The sequence below is a fragment of the Nematolebias whitei genome, chromosome 11, assembly GCF_014905685.2.
Source record: "Nematolebias whitei isolate Nwh7 chromosome 11, NemWhi1, whole genome shotgun sequence".
Lineage (NCBI taxonomy): Eukaryota > Metazoa > Chordata > Actinopteri > Cyprinodontiformes > Rivulidae > Nematolebias > Nematolebias whitei.
In genome coordinates, this window is record NC_056508.1 from 33,784,721 (window position 1) to 33,799,151 (window position 14,431).

The 14,431-nt window shown below is 39.3% G+C and overlaps 1 protein-coding gene across 3 annotated transcripts in view; it reads left to right on the forward strand.

Annotated features, from left to right (window-relative positions):
• Positions 1-14,431, forward strand: part of clstn1 (calsyntenin 1) — a 44,129-nt gene extending 29,698 nt beyond the window's left edge. For 2 of the 3 annotated variants that reach the window (XM_037684908.1, XM_037684909.1), the window contains 16 exons: positions 183-378; positions 1,742-1,950; positions 2,901-3,050; positions 3,615-3,800; positions 4,052-4,300; positions 6,096-6,217; positions 6,303-6,465; positions 6,819-6,869; positions 7,829-7,986; positions 8,200-8,348; positions 8,684-8,928; positions 9,828-9,998; positions 10,256-10,401; positions 10,529-10,664; positions 11,945-12,129; positions 14,115-14,431. In XM_037684908.1, coding sequence (XP_037540836.1) covers positions 183-378; positions 1,742-1,950; positions 2,901-3,050; positions 3,615-3,800; positions 4,052-4,300; positions 6,096-6,217; positions 6,303-6,465; positions 6,819-6,869; positions 7,829-7,986; positions 8,200-8,348; positions 8,684-8,928; positions 9,828-9,998; positions 10,256-10,401; positions 10,529-10,664; positions 11,945-12,129; positions 14,115-14,306 — 2,708 coding nt within the window. In that variant the 3' untranslated portion in view covers positions 14,307-14,431. The remainder of the gene's footprint in view (positions 1-182; positions 379-1,741; positions 1,951-2,900; positions 3,051-3,614; positions 3,801-4,051; positions 4,301-6,095; positions 6,218-6,302; positions 6,466-6,818; positions 6,870-7,828; positions 7,987-8,199; positions 8,349-8,683; positions 8,929-9,827; positions 9,999-10,255; positions 10,402-10,528; positions 10,665-11,944; positions 12,130-14,114) is intronic. The other variant, XM_037684910.1, reaches the window with a different exon arrangement.

The window sequence follows — 14,431 nt, forward strand, 5'->3', positions numbered from 1 at the left end:
CATGCACTTCAGCCTACAACTCCCCGGCTCCCAAAATCTGTGGCTGATGTTGATTTATTTTGCGTGGATGTGTTTGTTTTTATTTATTCCATTAAAAAAAAAATTTTTGTTTAACTTTTAAATATCTCAACTGTTTTTGTCAGTCATTCTGAACAAACTCTTTTGACTGTCGACGTGTTCAGGTGAGATTTGTGGCTTCAGGATCCACGGGCAGAATGTCCCCTTCGAGGCAGTGGTCCTGGACAAGTCCACAGGCGAGGGGGTTATCAGGGCCAAGGACAAGCTGGACTGTGAGCTACAGAAGGAGCACACCTTCACCATCCAGGCCTACGACTGTGGAGAAGGTCCTGATGGTGCCAACATGAAGAAATCACACAAGTGAGTGAAACTACCTGTTCAGAAGTCTCATGATCCCTGCGTTTATTTCCATCTGAATCAGGATTATACACATACTGTATATCTTACCTCACAGAGAATGAGAATGAAAAAATAAATTAAAATGAACATCTACCTTTTTGTATTTTAATTCTATAATTCAGGGTGTTGCCTTAGCAAGAACATTGTATGGTTTAGCAGAACTAATTTTTTTTTTCAAGATTCTTTTTCATAGCAAAATAAAACTACAAGGTTGTATAAATGATATTTTTGTGACTGTGGAAAAAAACACAAGTTTTTATGCTCATTAGTTGATTGATTTAATTGATCTTAATGTTTTAACAACTGTTTTATGTGTTTAAATGTTCTTGATTTTATATGTACAGCACTTTGTGGCAGCTGTGGTTGTTTTAAAGGGCTTTATAAATAAAGTATTATTATTATTATTATTATTAGTTAAATGGTCAAGGATGTCCTGTTCCAGCTGATCCATATAATTATCTACAATTTTTCTGTTCATCATAACTCATGCGGGTGTTTTCCCTCATCTATCACTGAACAAAAGGACTTTAAACAAGTTACATAATGGATATCTTCTCTCAAATAACTGATTGAAATGAAGATCAATTTACTGTCATTACTTATGACATTGTGTTTATGGTCTGTAGCTGGAGAGATTCTCACTAAACAGAATGTTAAGAAACGTGTAACAAGTAGCATTTGATATTTGGGAGAATTTTATGCTTCACTTTGCTACACATAAGAGCAAATCATTTCATTATGCAAAACAAGACACTCTGTAAATTACTTTGAGCCGTGGAAAGTTTTATGAGATATTTGTCAGGCCTTGAAGGTGAATCAAAAATACCTTAATTAGAATTGAATCATTAGTTTCAATTTAATGAGATCACTTTGTTTTGAATGCTTATAATGCTTTGTACCAACACAGAAGATAAACACATAAGATTCAGTGCAGCGCTGCTTGACTTGCTGCCAGTTGATGTCCTCACGTGTTCTTGTTGCACAGATGATGCACAATAACTGTGCTCATATCCAGCAAATAAATTAATTCCTTTGCTGTCCACATCACAACGTGTTCACTCCTCTTTTACTGTTATTAAAAAACAAACATTTAACACAAACCCAAAGCTAAAATATTATTTTTTTGCTTGTTTTATTTCAACCTAACTCTAAATATGAAAATAACCAGTTGTTAAATTTAAAAAGGTAAATCGTAGTAACAGTCTTTTTAGTTTATTTATCCAAATCCAAAACTTACAGAAACATCTGCGGATGTGAAAAATGCTTTCACTAGTAATCTTGTTCTAATTGACAAAGCGTCCTAACAGTGTTGTGTTTCTGTCAGGGCGACTGTCCACATCCAGGTGAACGACATCAACGAGTACTCACCAGTGTTTAAGGAGAAAACCTACAAAGCCACCGTTATTGAGGGAAAGAAGTACGACAGCATCCTGAGAGTGGAGGCAGTGGATGCTGACTGCTCCTTCCAGTACAGCCAAATCTGCAACTACGAGATTGTGACCCCTGACGTCCCTTTTACTATTGACAAAGATGGTAAAGATCTTCACATGGTGTCCTTGTGTTTTAACCTTTCTGAAAAAATAGATGCCTGGAAGGTTGGGTTGTATTGACATGCATTACAATGTCTATCGATTAATGCAGACACTGACGCTGCAAAGCTGTCATTCAGAATTCACCTCAGGATCATCAAAATGGACTCCAGGATTATTAATATTTATTCATTGAAAAACAGTATAACGTATTCGATATAAACGACCACTGATAACGAGGTCTTGTCAGTATGCTCAGATTTTAAAAAAAGGAAAACTAGACAGATCAAAATTTAAAGGTGGCATGCAGGATTGCTACCTGGAGAAAACTCACAGGGAGATCATGAAAACTCCACCCAGAAAGACCTCAGGACAACAGGGCGATCCTGCCTCCCAGCCTGGGACACAGAAATAAATGACACAAACAACCATATACACTCTATGAGTCCCTGTGATGGACTTGTGACCTGTCCAGGGTGAACATGCCTTTCACACAGTGTCTGCTGGAGATAACCACCAGCTCTCTGCAACCCAGAATCAAGAAGTGGGTAAAGAAAATACACATCTGGATGTTTGAAAATGTAAAGATGCCACTCACTAATAGAATACAAGATATCCTGATGCATGCTCAATGCATGCTCAGAATACAAGATGTTTACTAGGACAGATGATCAGTGTTTAAGGTCAAACTAAAAGAACAAGAGCTGAGTTTCAGTCTAAGTTCATCAAAGCCCACCTCTTTGTTGTAATCAGTTTGTGACAGTGGAACTGTACCTGTACAAAAGTCTCTTAATTTATTTTTTTTGTCAAAACATCATAACCCTGACCCCGTTGTTTTTCATCTTAAGCAGCAACATTTTGGTGCAGATTGAGAGATTTTCTCATACCTGTTTCTTTATTTAAACATATTTTCAAATTTCAGCTTGATAAGGAAGTTGTTTCTTGCTTCATCAGGCTTCATCAAGAACACAGAGAAGCTGAGTTACGGCAAAGAGCACATGTACAAGTTGACCGTGACCGCATACGACTGTGGAAAAAACCGAGCTTCTGAAGACGTGCTGGTCAAGATTAGCATCAAGCCCACCTGCAAACCCAGCTGGCAAGGTATCAGAGCGTACCAAACTCTAGTTGTGTTTGTGTTCAACAAAAGCGACCAGTTGATGCTAACGCAGGTAGTAAAATGACATGCAGCTTGTTTAAGCCTCAAGTCTTTTATCATTCCTGATAGGGATGCATGATATTGGATTTTTGGCCAATATGTTAAAACTTATTTGGCCAATAACCAATACCAATATTTTTTTTCCTAGACCTACTTACAGAGACTGTATAGCTTTTTCTGATGTGGAATTAAAATACTACATTATTCTGCATGGTCTTTGTCAGTTTGGCCTGCTACCAAATGCAGATGCCAAAAAGGGAGCTGGAAATGATGTAACACTATAAATATAATATATATATATATATATATATAACAGTGCCCAGTGAATTATTGTGATGGAATGTCCGATATTTAACTTTATCGCTAATATCTGCCGATACCTTGCAGATAATATTGTGCATCTTTAATTCATAAGTTATTATTAATTACCAAACCACATATTTACTTCTACATTTCACATTCAGTCAGTATTTGACAAAAATCTTGTTCTCTTTTTCTTATTTTCTCAGGCTTCAACAAAAGAATTGAGTATGAGCCTGGCACTGGTAGCCTGGCTCTATTCCCCAGCATGCACTTAGAGACCTGTGATGTGACAGTCACCTCCATCCGCGCCAGTATCGAACTGGAAACCAATCACATTGGGAAGGGCTGTGATCGCGATACCTACTCCGAAAAGTCGCTGCACAAGTTGTGTGGTAAATACCACTGAACATGTCAAATATTTATTTATTATATAAACGTCTATGGCAAATATTTGGCATTTTAAATAATTTTGATAGATCAAAGTACTCTACATAATTACTTATGTTACAAATACATTTCAATAAAAAGCATACAACTGGACACATTACAACAAAAAAACTGAATGATCCACACACAAAATAAGCCCATTCAATGTATTTAACCTATTTAAACACAATATCCTGTTTTGTGTTTTGTTGTTCAGGGGCCAGCTCTGGCACTGTGGAGCTCCTTCCTGCACCAAGCAGCTCAGCCAACTGGACCGTTGGTCTGCCTACGGATAATGGGCATGACAGTGACCAAGTGTTTGAGTTCAATGGCACCCAGGCCATCAAGGTTCCCGATGGTCTGGTCAGCACCAACACGAAGGAGCCCTTCACCATCTCTGTCTGGATGAGACATGGCCCCGGTGCCCACGAGAAGGAGACCATCCTCTGTAACTCAGACAAAACAGGTAAAATATCCAGGACAAAAGTAAAATATCTCCACGTTTTTTTTGTCTGTAATTAACATTAATGTAACTGTCAACATGACTACAAGTCTGGGATTTATTCTAGTGTTTATTTAGAAATGTCGGCTACAAAATGATTTGATTAAATTCTGACTTTCTGAAAGTACTATTTACTTAAGTCGCAATAAACAGAAATGTAAAACGAGCAATTGATAAACATATATGGAAAAACTGCTCCGTGCCGTTCAGAATAACTTGTTTTGAGTCATGAAACTGAGATATTGAAATATCTGGTGTCTAATGAAGAGGTCAAACCTGTGTCTCAGTGCTGCTGTTCATGTGGTGTCTACATATTCTCCTGATTAAAATAGACATTTTAACTCTGGCTCAGACTCAGACCCAGGCTATAACCAGAGTTTGTGCTCAGCTGACAGCCCAACACATAGAAACACACTTCCTCCTTTATTTTCTTTCTCACCTCTGCTGATTACTCACTGACCACTCCAGTTTTGTCAGTTTTAAATTGCAAACTCCTTGATCTTGGCGTGCCCAGAGAGTGAGCGGCTGTTCATCAGCTTCAGTGTGGCTGCTTATATAAGAAGGATTACATCAGAACGGCTGTGCTCTGGACAGGATGCTCCCAAACTCGTGATCTCGACACACCATCTATGACCTCCACTTAGCACTGTCTGAGCCACAGAGCTATCATTCTTAGTTTACTTTAGTTTCAAACATGCACAAGAACAAAAAAAACAAACAAATAAAATAACATGCAATCATACAATTTACTAAGTAACATTACCAAGTAATGTAACAAAAAAATTCTTACATTCTGTGAAATAATGTTGGGTGCTTTAGTAAGAACAAAAGTGTCAGGACTGTAGTGAACAGGACCCAAGGATACAAACTACAAGGACTTGGTGAAAATAAAGATTTAAATGAATAAAACTAAAAAGCTGAGGTGGCAGCAAAACAACAAAAATAAATAAATAAAGAGGATTACAAAGGGAACTGACAGGGAGACAAACGAAGTGACAGACTGATGAGAAAGAGCAAACCAAGAGTATAAGTAGACTGGGAGTGGTGAGATAAGTGGAGGCAGCTGGGAGTAATGAATCTGAGAAGCTAGTATGAGTGGTTAACAGCACAAAGTGTTATTTTAGATAGCATTTTTTAAGTATCAAGGATATAATTAAGGTTTGTTATATTTTTATGCTCTCATAAAAACAAAATTCTTGCAAATCTTTTTTCTACTATGGTTATCTCTATTGTAGTGGTGTCCCGATACAAGTTTACTTTGGGCTGAGTACAACCATTATGGCTGAACTTCTTTAGTTTGTGTACTTGCCGATACTTAGTACTGATAATGAGTAGGTAAGGATTTAGCACCTTAACATTACACTGATTTTATAAACACATTTCTTTTATTCAGAACACAACAAACAGTCTACTGTCTTACCATCACCAGTTTATCTTAAAATATCTGCAAACTACAGACATTTTTCTTCTGTTACTTGCACTCTGAAGGAGGGAATTATGTCACTGTGCATAAAAGTGGGATTGGTCTGGAGTATAAGGGTGTTTTAGTACAAGTACAGGTATTTGAAGCTGGAATTGGGCTCGATACATTACTGGTACTGGTACTGAGACACTGCTACTCTACCGGTTGCTTATTTTGGCATTGATAATCTACAGAAGATAAAGCTACTCACTACAGCTGAACGATTTAAAACATTTTTTTAAATTATTTTTAACTCTATTTGACTCCTTGTTTCTTCTCAAATCATATTCTCTGCAGATATGAACCGGCATCACTACTCGCTCTACGTCCACAACTGCAGGCTGATCTTCCTCCTGCGCCAGGATCCATCAGAGGCTGAGAACTACAAACCAGCAGAGTTTCACTGGAAACTCGACCAGGTCAGCTGTTTCCCCAGACAGAGTTCAGATGATCACCAAAACGTCCAGTTACAGGCTGTCGTAATGTTTGCGGGGCTCTTTGCAGGTGTGTGACAAAGAATGGCATCACTATGTGCTCAATGTGGAGTTCCCTACTGCGTCTCTCTTTGTGGATGGAACCACCTTCGAGCCCTTCATGGTGACGGAGGACTACCCACTGCACGCCTCAAAGATCGAAACTCAGCTCACAGTTGGGGCCTGCTGGCAAGGTAGACTTGAGCTGAAATTTTTAGTTGTATTAAAATGGAGCTATTTATAAAGTTTAAAAGAGATATTTATCACAGAAATGTGAAAATGTTTTCTATTGTTGATTCTGTTTCCTCTGTAATGCTTATATTTCTAATAAGTAATTAAAAAAAACCCACTATATTTTATATATTTTTTTGTCAGAGCTTGTATAAAACAACCTGCATAATATTTTAGTTAATCAACGCTGTATGAATTTGTCTTTGGATACTCAAAGTGATACAGCATGGCCTTTTGTGTAGCATCTGAATCTCTCCTGCAGATCCTCAAACTTCCTTCCTGTCTCTCCCTGCTCTCTCGTTTCCATCCTTTACAGAAAACTCAGGACATGACAATGACACTGAAACAGTCCCTGAGACCACCTCAGGTTGCTCAAGTCTTTCCCTTACTCCTCAGAAATGTCCATGTGTCCACAGTGTCCCTCCATGCTAACTGCTCTACCGCATCCTCATACCATTTTGACTAGAATGAGTCACTCCTAAACATTCTAGATGACAAATATTTTTGTCTTGATACCTTTTGTGGCATGAGAAGGTTTTTACAAGTGGTGTGCTACTACCTGGTTATTGTTTGGTGTTTTCTTCGTCCTCCCATTTATTTGGTCGCCACACTTCAGCAGCCAGGAAGTTTTTTTTATTTTTTTTATTTGTCTTGTTATGTCACAACCAGCAGATCAGAAATCGACACATAATGATAGCTCTGCGTCCACCCTGGCTTTTATTTTAAAGTGTGACCTTGCAGTCAGAAACTCCTACATATCAGATAAACCTGCAGCTGTGCACCATCACAGAATAAATGTGCGACCTTGAGATGTTGAGTTTGACCCTTTTTCTGCAGTCAGTGTGTACACTTGAGCTCATTTTATTCCAGCAAGAAAACATGGAAATGTTCAGTATAACAGATTAAAAGTGTGTATTTTAAACATTTTGTAGGCCTGAAGATGACACTAAAGGTTTTGTAAGACTAGGTTGACAAGAACAAATTATTTTACTGTCCTGCATTATGCACCGTTTGGTTTTCTCTTTATCTGCTGATGCCCTTTCCTTTTCACAGTAAAGTAGCACTTCCCATCATTAATTCAAGTTTTGCATGTGCTGTTGGCTTACATAAGCTCATCCATCATCTGCCTGTCTTCCTCTGGGCCTCAGGCCCTTTAAAGAAGCACATACTAACTTGCATGAACTTCATTCATGCCAGCTTTTCTCATTGAACACAGCATGCTTAAATATTCAGCCTTAAAAACTTTTAAGTCTGTTGAATATGAAATAACTCATTTGTGTGTGTGTGGTTCTGTTATTCTCCTCATCCCTGTCCTGATGGAACCAGGTGGAAATGCCAGAATGGCTCAGTTTTTCCGAGGGAATCTCGCAGGCCTGATCATCCGCTCTGGCAAACTAGAGAACAAGAAAGTGATTGACTGTTTGTACACCTGCAAAGAAGGACTCGACGTTCAGCTGCCTGAGGAGGTAGCTTCAGCTGTCAAGGTGAGGGCAGCACCTAGCAGTTTGAGAATATGTATTTGCTTGTGAACTGTAAAAAGGAAAAAAGTATCACTCTTTATCACTTCAACTAAGCAGACATCTTGCAGCTTCTGGACTTTCAGGTTCTGTGTAATAAAAGAGAAGATTGTTTCTTCCACATACTATAGGTAAACCAGCTTGTCACAGTCTTGCTCACAAATCATTATGATCTCCCAGGTTGAAGTCAACCCCAACCAGTCCTCTCTGACCATGGAAGGTGACGACATTGGTGCCTTTGACAAAGTCATGCAGCATATCTCCTACTTAAACTCCCGTCAGTTCCCAACGCCTGGCATCAGGCACCTTCGTATCTCCACCACCGTCAAGTACGTATCAGAAGAAACAAAGCTCAGATCATCTCATCAACTAATTATAGCCAGGATATAAAACAATAAGTGCACCCTCTTTTTGTTTATTCTTTATGTCTGTAAATTTAATTAAATTTTTACTAGATTTTTTTAAATGTATGCAAATACAACCTGAAACAAACAACAGCGCATACTAGTCTCGTTATTTAACTAAGAACAAGTCAAAATGTTGAAGTGGTGTCTTGAACTAATTCAAAAGGCCACTTTAATGTTTTAAAAAAGGAGGATTACAAGATTCTTAAAGAAATCCGTGATTTCTTTTTTTTTGCTCATGATTCCTAAATCTTCCCCAGATGTTCCAACGAGGACGCCTGCGTAATCGTTCCAGATGCTGAAGGTTATGTGATGGTGCTGCAGCCGGAAGAACCAAAAATCAGCCTGAGTGGCATTGACCACTTCGCTCGCAGCGCTGCTGAATTTGAGAGCCCAGAAGGGGTGACCCTGTTCCCAGAGCTTCGTATTGTAAGCACTATCACTCGAGAAGTGGAGGCCGACACAGAGTCTGAAGCTGCAGAGGGAGCTGACGATGACCCCACCGGTAAAAGACGTGCACAACGAACCTTTCATTTTCTTATAAAGTTAAGGATCTTCTACAGTGTTGTCATCAAAATTAAATTATCCAGAGTAAATACAAAACTCAGCTTGAACACAATAATGTTTTATTTGTCGCGTTGGTAAAGTGATCTCAGACGCTGCGTGGGCCTGCAGGAACAGTTGATAGCAGTCTAGATATACAGTAACCAGTTACATTGAGGATTATGCCTGGGGGGAACGGGGGAATTGGACAGACGCAGTGAGAGGGAGGGAGACGCAGAAGAGATAAGTTGTTTATTTCTGGGAATGGTAAGCGACCAGCCAAGCCATCTGTTCGGCTTTCGCATGATTTAAGCAGAGGAAGGACAATAGACGTGCTCTGAGGCCGATACAGATACAGTAAGACACGGTGTCGTGTCGTGAGCAGCAGGCCATATGGGACAGAGGGTTTAGGGAGATCAGATGCTGTTACCTGCTTTAGCCTGCCCCACCTCTCAGACCCGACACATTAAATGTAGATGTTAAGAAATGTTTAACAGTTTTCTATTCAAGTAAGAAAGTGAAAATTGTATGCACATGCAATATTTTTACAGTGTTTAAATCACTGGAAAAATACTCAACTGAAAAATAAATGAAACAAAACATGTTCAGATTGTATAATCCAGGAAAATCTATTGGTGTCTGTTAAGATCTTAAGTTTTTTGGGCATTCCTCTGGCTTATTACAAATATAGAATTCCATGAAAATAATTTCTAACGAAGCAAATGTTTTATTAGTCTTCGTATTTGGAAAGCGCAGTCAGAAACAGCACCATTTTTTGATAGAACTTTGTGAAACTGCGCATATTTATGCCCTTGAGAAAAGTCTCTAATCAGCGTCATTCTTTGTTTACTGTGCTTTCAGTCCAAGAGACAGTCGTGTCGGAGGAGATCATGCACAACTTGGACACGTGTGAGGTGACCGTGGTGGGAGATGAGCTGGACGGAGAGCACGAGAGCCTGGAGGTGGACCGCTCTCAGCTGCAGCAGCGTGCCTTGGAGATGAGCTCATCAAACCTGGGCCTTGTCATCACCGGTACACCTATAGCACTTGTCTCCATATATTACCAAGAAAATAAAAATAAAACTTACAGAAAAGAGGAGTTTCACATAAAACTAAGCAAAACTCACTTGTAAAATACAATAAAAATAGTAATATTTGCTTGTAAGATCTAGAAATATAGAAAATTGCTTAAATGGAATCTGCTTCAAGTTCACTATTGATAAACTTGTTGATGAATAATAACTTGATGGAACAGTTTCTGCAGATTGCTAAAGGTTTATGTCTTCCAGGTGTGAACACCATGGCCAACTACGAGCAGGTCTTGCACCTTATCTGCTACAAGAACTGGCACACCGAGGTGCTTTTTGACAGGAAATTCAAACTGGTCTGCTCCGAGCTCAATGGTCGCTACATCAGCAACGACTTCAAGGTTGAGGTACGGCTGAGCTGTTCTGTCACACTAAAGTGACCCTTTGAAACAACCCAGGACTGCACTGTTTCATGGTGTTACTTCAACTTCCTGGTGTCAGTCCTTAAAATGTAAACCGGCTCATTTATTCCAGGTGAACGTGATCCACACGGCCAATCCTGTGGAGCATTCGAACAATGCCATGGTGCAGCCCAACTTTATTAACCCAGTTCATCACGCCTCTGTGGATCTGTCTGGGCACAACTTGGTCAACGCTCACCAGGCCTCAGGTACAAAGAGTCCGACATGAAATGTAGCAATTTAAATAAAAAATAAAGATTTTTTTGTTTGTTTTTTTTGTTAAATTAAGACTGTTAATTTTTTATGGTTTGAGTGTAAAACATTTTAATGAAACATGTCTGCAGTCTTATCTGCTGGGGATTTGTATTAACAGGAGGATTAATTTGGGACAGAAATGTCTCCTTCCCCCAGTCCCCAGTTACATGTTGTGTTTTGTGTGGGATACAGTCTTGTGCTTTATTCATATTTACTGGTCTTATCACCCTTATAAAATGTCAAGGTTCTCCAAAACAATCATTGACTAAACGTGTTAGAAACTGAGTTAAATTGAACTTGTTGAAAGGCAGTAAAATGCTTCTCCCTGCATGGTGGTGGTTTCTAATCTGAATTTGTGTCAGTGGTATTAAGCAACACAAACCTCCAGAATTTGAGGCCAAAATTATGTCAGAGCTGAAATAAACAACAGCAAAATGTCATAAAATACACAAAAAAAAGTCTACCGTTATTACTTTAAAATAAAAATTTGATACAGTTCTGATGATAATCTGACAACTTCTTAATTTATTGTAAACTGATATTTACTGGGAAATGATGAGTATATAATTGATAAAATAACAAAATAAAAGCATGATAGGACGAAATAAAAGCATCATGACCATGCGTTTTACAAAACTTAATAAAATCATAATTCAGCTTTTAAAACTGCTAACTTATTCTTTCATCGTATGTTAACGCTAATGTCTAAATCAAAGCAGTAATCTACTTATTGAGAGCTGTAGAAAAGTAATAGTCTGTTTAATAGCAAGTGTTGCTGCAGACGGATTACAGAACATTAAGCAGAAGTAGGGCGTGCATGAAACATGAGTATTTTTTCTTTTTTATGTTTATGGCACAGGTTTAGGGATTACATTTGTGTGCAGTCTGACATTTGTACAGATCATGCTCCGACCACAACCTTTTATTCTGGCCTCAGTAATCTCACCAGGATTGGCACGGCACAGAAGAGACTCATTCCTGGTAATATGAGATAAAGTGGCGCAGTTAGGTGCAAGACAGACGCTATTTAAAGAAAGACTCACACCGTAAGCTGCCAAATGCATTCATTTGCAGTTCCAGAAGCTCTGACACAACATGAAGCTGCTGCTCCTGAAACGTTCTTGAGCCGTCCCTCATAAAAACCTATAACAATGTTGTTATTTGCAGATATTCTCATGTGCAACTTGAACAAAGTTCCCATCCGACCTCTCATTTTGTGTTTGCTTCTTCTCAGTGATTCCCAGTGCTGCCACCATTGTCATTGTGGTGTGTGTTAGCTTCCTGGTGTTTATGATCATCCTGGGCGTGTTCCGCATCCGAGCCGCACACCAACGCACCATGAGAGATCAGGAGAGCGGCAAGGAGAACGAGATGGACTGGGACGACTCTGCCCTCACCATCACAGTTAACCCCATGGAGGTAAAAGTGTTTTACATTTTAACAAAAACGTTTCCTTTAGTAAATCTTTTTTCGTTTGTTTATGAAACACTTTTTCTGCATAATTAAACAATTTTAAACTTATCGAACAACATGCATTTAATTTTTGTTTGCCGTCTGAGTGCAATCAGGATTGTTGAAAGAGATATAAAAATGCTACTAGATTAAGTTTCATGAGACCTTCTTTGTTGCAACTCTAAATATAGCCACAGCTTACAGGAATACAAATGAGATGCTTCAAAACTGTTGCAGCTCAGACATTTTGTTAATACAGAATACTGAGAACTGAGCAAAAATAAGGGAGAAAACAGCCCTGGCACAACAAACTAAACTTATAACGTAGCAGGTTCTTTTGAAACCAAAACTGTTCAATCTCACTAAAGCCTAAGACTGAGGTGGAGGTAAGATCACATCAGAGCCTCCTCTGATTTATAGGATTTATACAGGTCCGTCTGAACCTCCTCAGCTGATCAGTGACAAATAAAATGAGTAGAGATCAAACAGGTTAATGATGAAGCATCAAAAAGGAATAAAACTGAAACGAGAACGCAGCGATCCAAAGACGCATTCAACGATAATTTTAAGACAGAAATGACCCAGATATTTTAATTATTTAAACATATATAAAGTTAAACTCCGGTCTGATGAAATAAATACATATCTATAATATGGATGAATGGGAATCAAACCATTGTACACTACTAATTATAAAACAGTATTTATTGATTCTGAGACATGAACATTTAAACAGTTTTAGTCACAAATCTCCTCCGATGTTACTTCCTCTGATCCTGGGTCAGTGATACTCCAGCATAATGCCAGCAACAATAACAAAGCAGAAAGAAAAAAATATTTGGATAAAGAATAGATTTTCAAAAATCTCTCCCAAAAAGTAAATAGACTTGACTTAAAATACTTAATAATCTGTTTGTGATCTCTCCTGCTTTAAATATCAGAATCAGCTTTATTGTCATCGCACCGAAGCACAACAAAATTACATTTCAGTACAGCCCGTCTGAGTAAAACATAAACAACAGACGTGTAAAGACGGCGTGTCTGAGGCTGCAGCCTCGTGGGAGGCGCTGCCATTTTCGTTAGATAGGAAAAAAGAAACACGGGGGAAGGGGAGTTATAAAAATATCATATCTCACACTGTGTCCTAGATGGGACACAGTGTGAAAGTTGCAAAAAAAACAACAAACTGCACAGAAACAGCAACATACTGATGACATAATACACACATGCATGAGGAAGGCCGACGAAGGCGGTGAGTTTGTCCGTGGACACTGCCAGATAGTTCCATAGTCCTGATAAGAGGTAGTGCAGTGTCTATCAGCTGGCTCAGCTCTGACAGAGGTCCACAGATGTCCTCAGGAAGGGAGCGGGGAGGGGGACAGCAGAGCTTCTTGTCTAACATCCAGGAGAGTTTGAGATAGTTGGATAGTGAATATTCAAATATATTAGATTTTATTCAGCTTTATGTAACCCGGTAAATCCCGTAGAAGTCACAGATCTCTTTTTCAAAGATGGCCTGGGTCTGAAAACAGTTTAAACATGCAAACCAGAGTACCCAGAGAAAACCCACACAAACATGAGGAGAACATGCAAACTCCACACAGAAGGACCCCAGGCCCAACCCAGGGCTTGAACCCAGGACTTTCTTGCTGTGGAGCAACAGTTCTATCCACTAAGCTACTGTGCTGCCCATTAAGATAAGTATCTCAGAAGCTCTGAAACCTCCAAAATTGTAGATCTACACTTTATGTTTTGTCAGGGATGGAGAATAACCAAAGATTCGCGGACACATACACAAAAACCAGGAACCCGTTCTGTTTGTTTCTTTCTGCTGAACAAATCTGTTTCACAGACGTCTCAGAGGTCTGTTACAGACAACTGGAAAAGGAATTTCTCCCCCCCAAAAAAACATTTCTTCTCTTTTTCCGTCTTTGTTTGTTTTTGTGGCGCAGACGTACGAGGACCAGCACAGCAGCGAGGAGGAGGAAGAGGAGGAGGAGAGCGAGGATGGAGAGGAGGAAGATGACATCACGAGCGCTGAGTCAGAGAGCAGCGAAGACGAGGAGGGCGGGGAGCCGGAGGACCAGCAGGGGACCAGCAGACAGCAGCAGCTGGAGTGGGACGACTCCACCCTCACCTATTAGAATGAAACCCAACATAAGTTCTGATAAACACACACGCATATAAAACGGAGTCACACTCACCGCTTCACGCACACCATGCAGTTTCATGTCTAGGAGCCATGATGTAAAAACAAAACAAAAAAAAA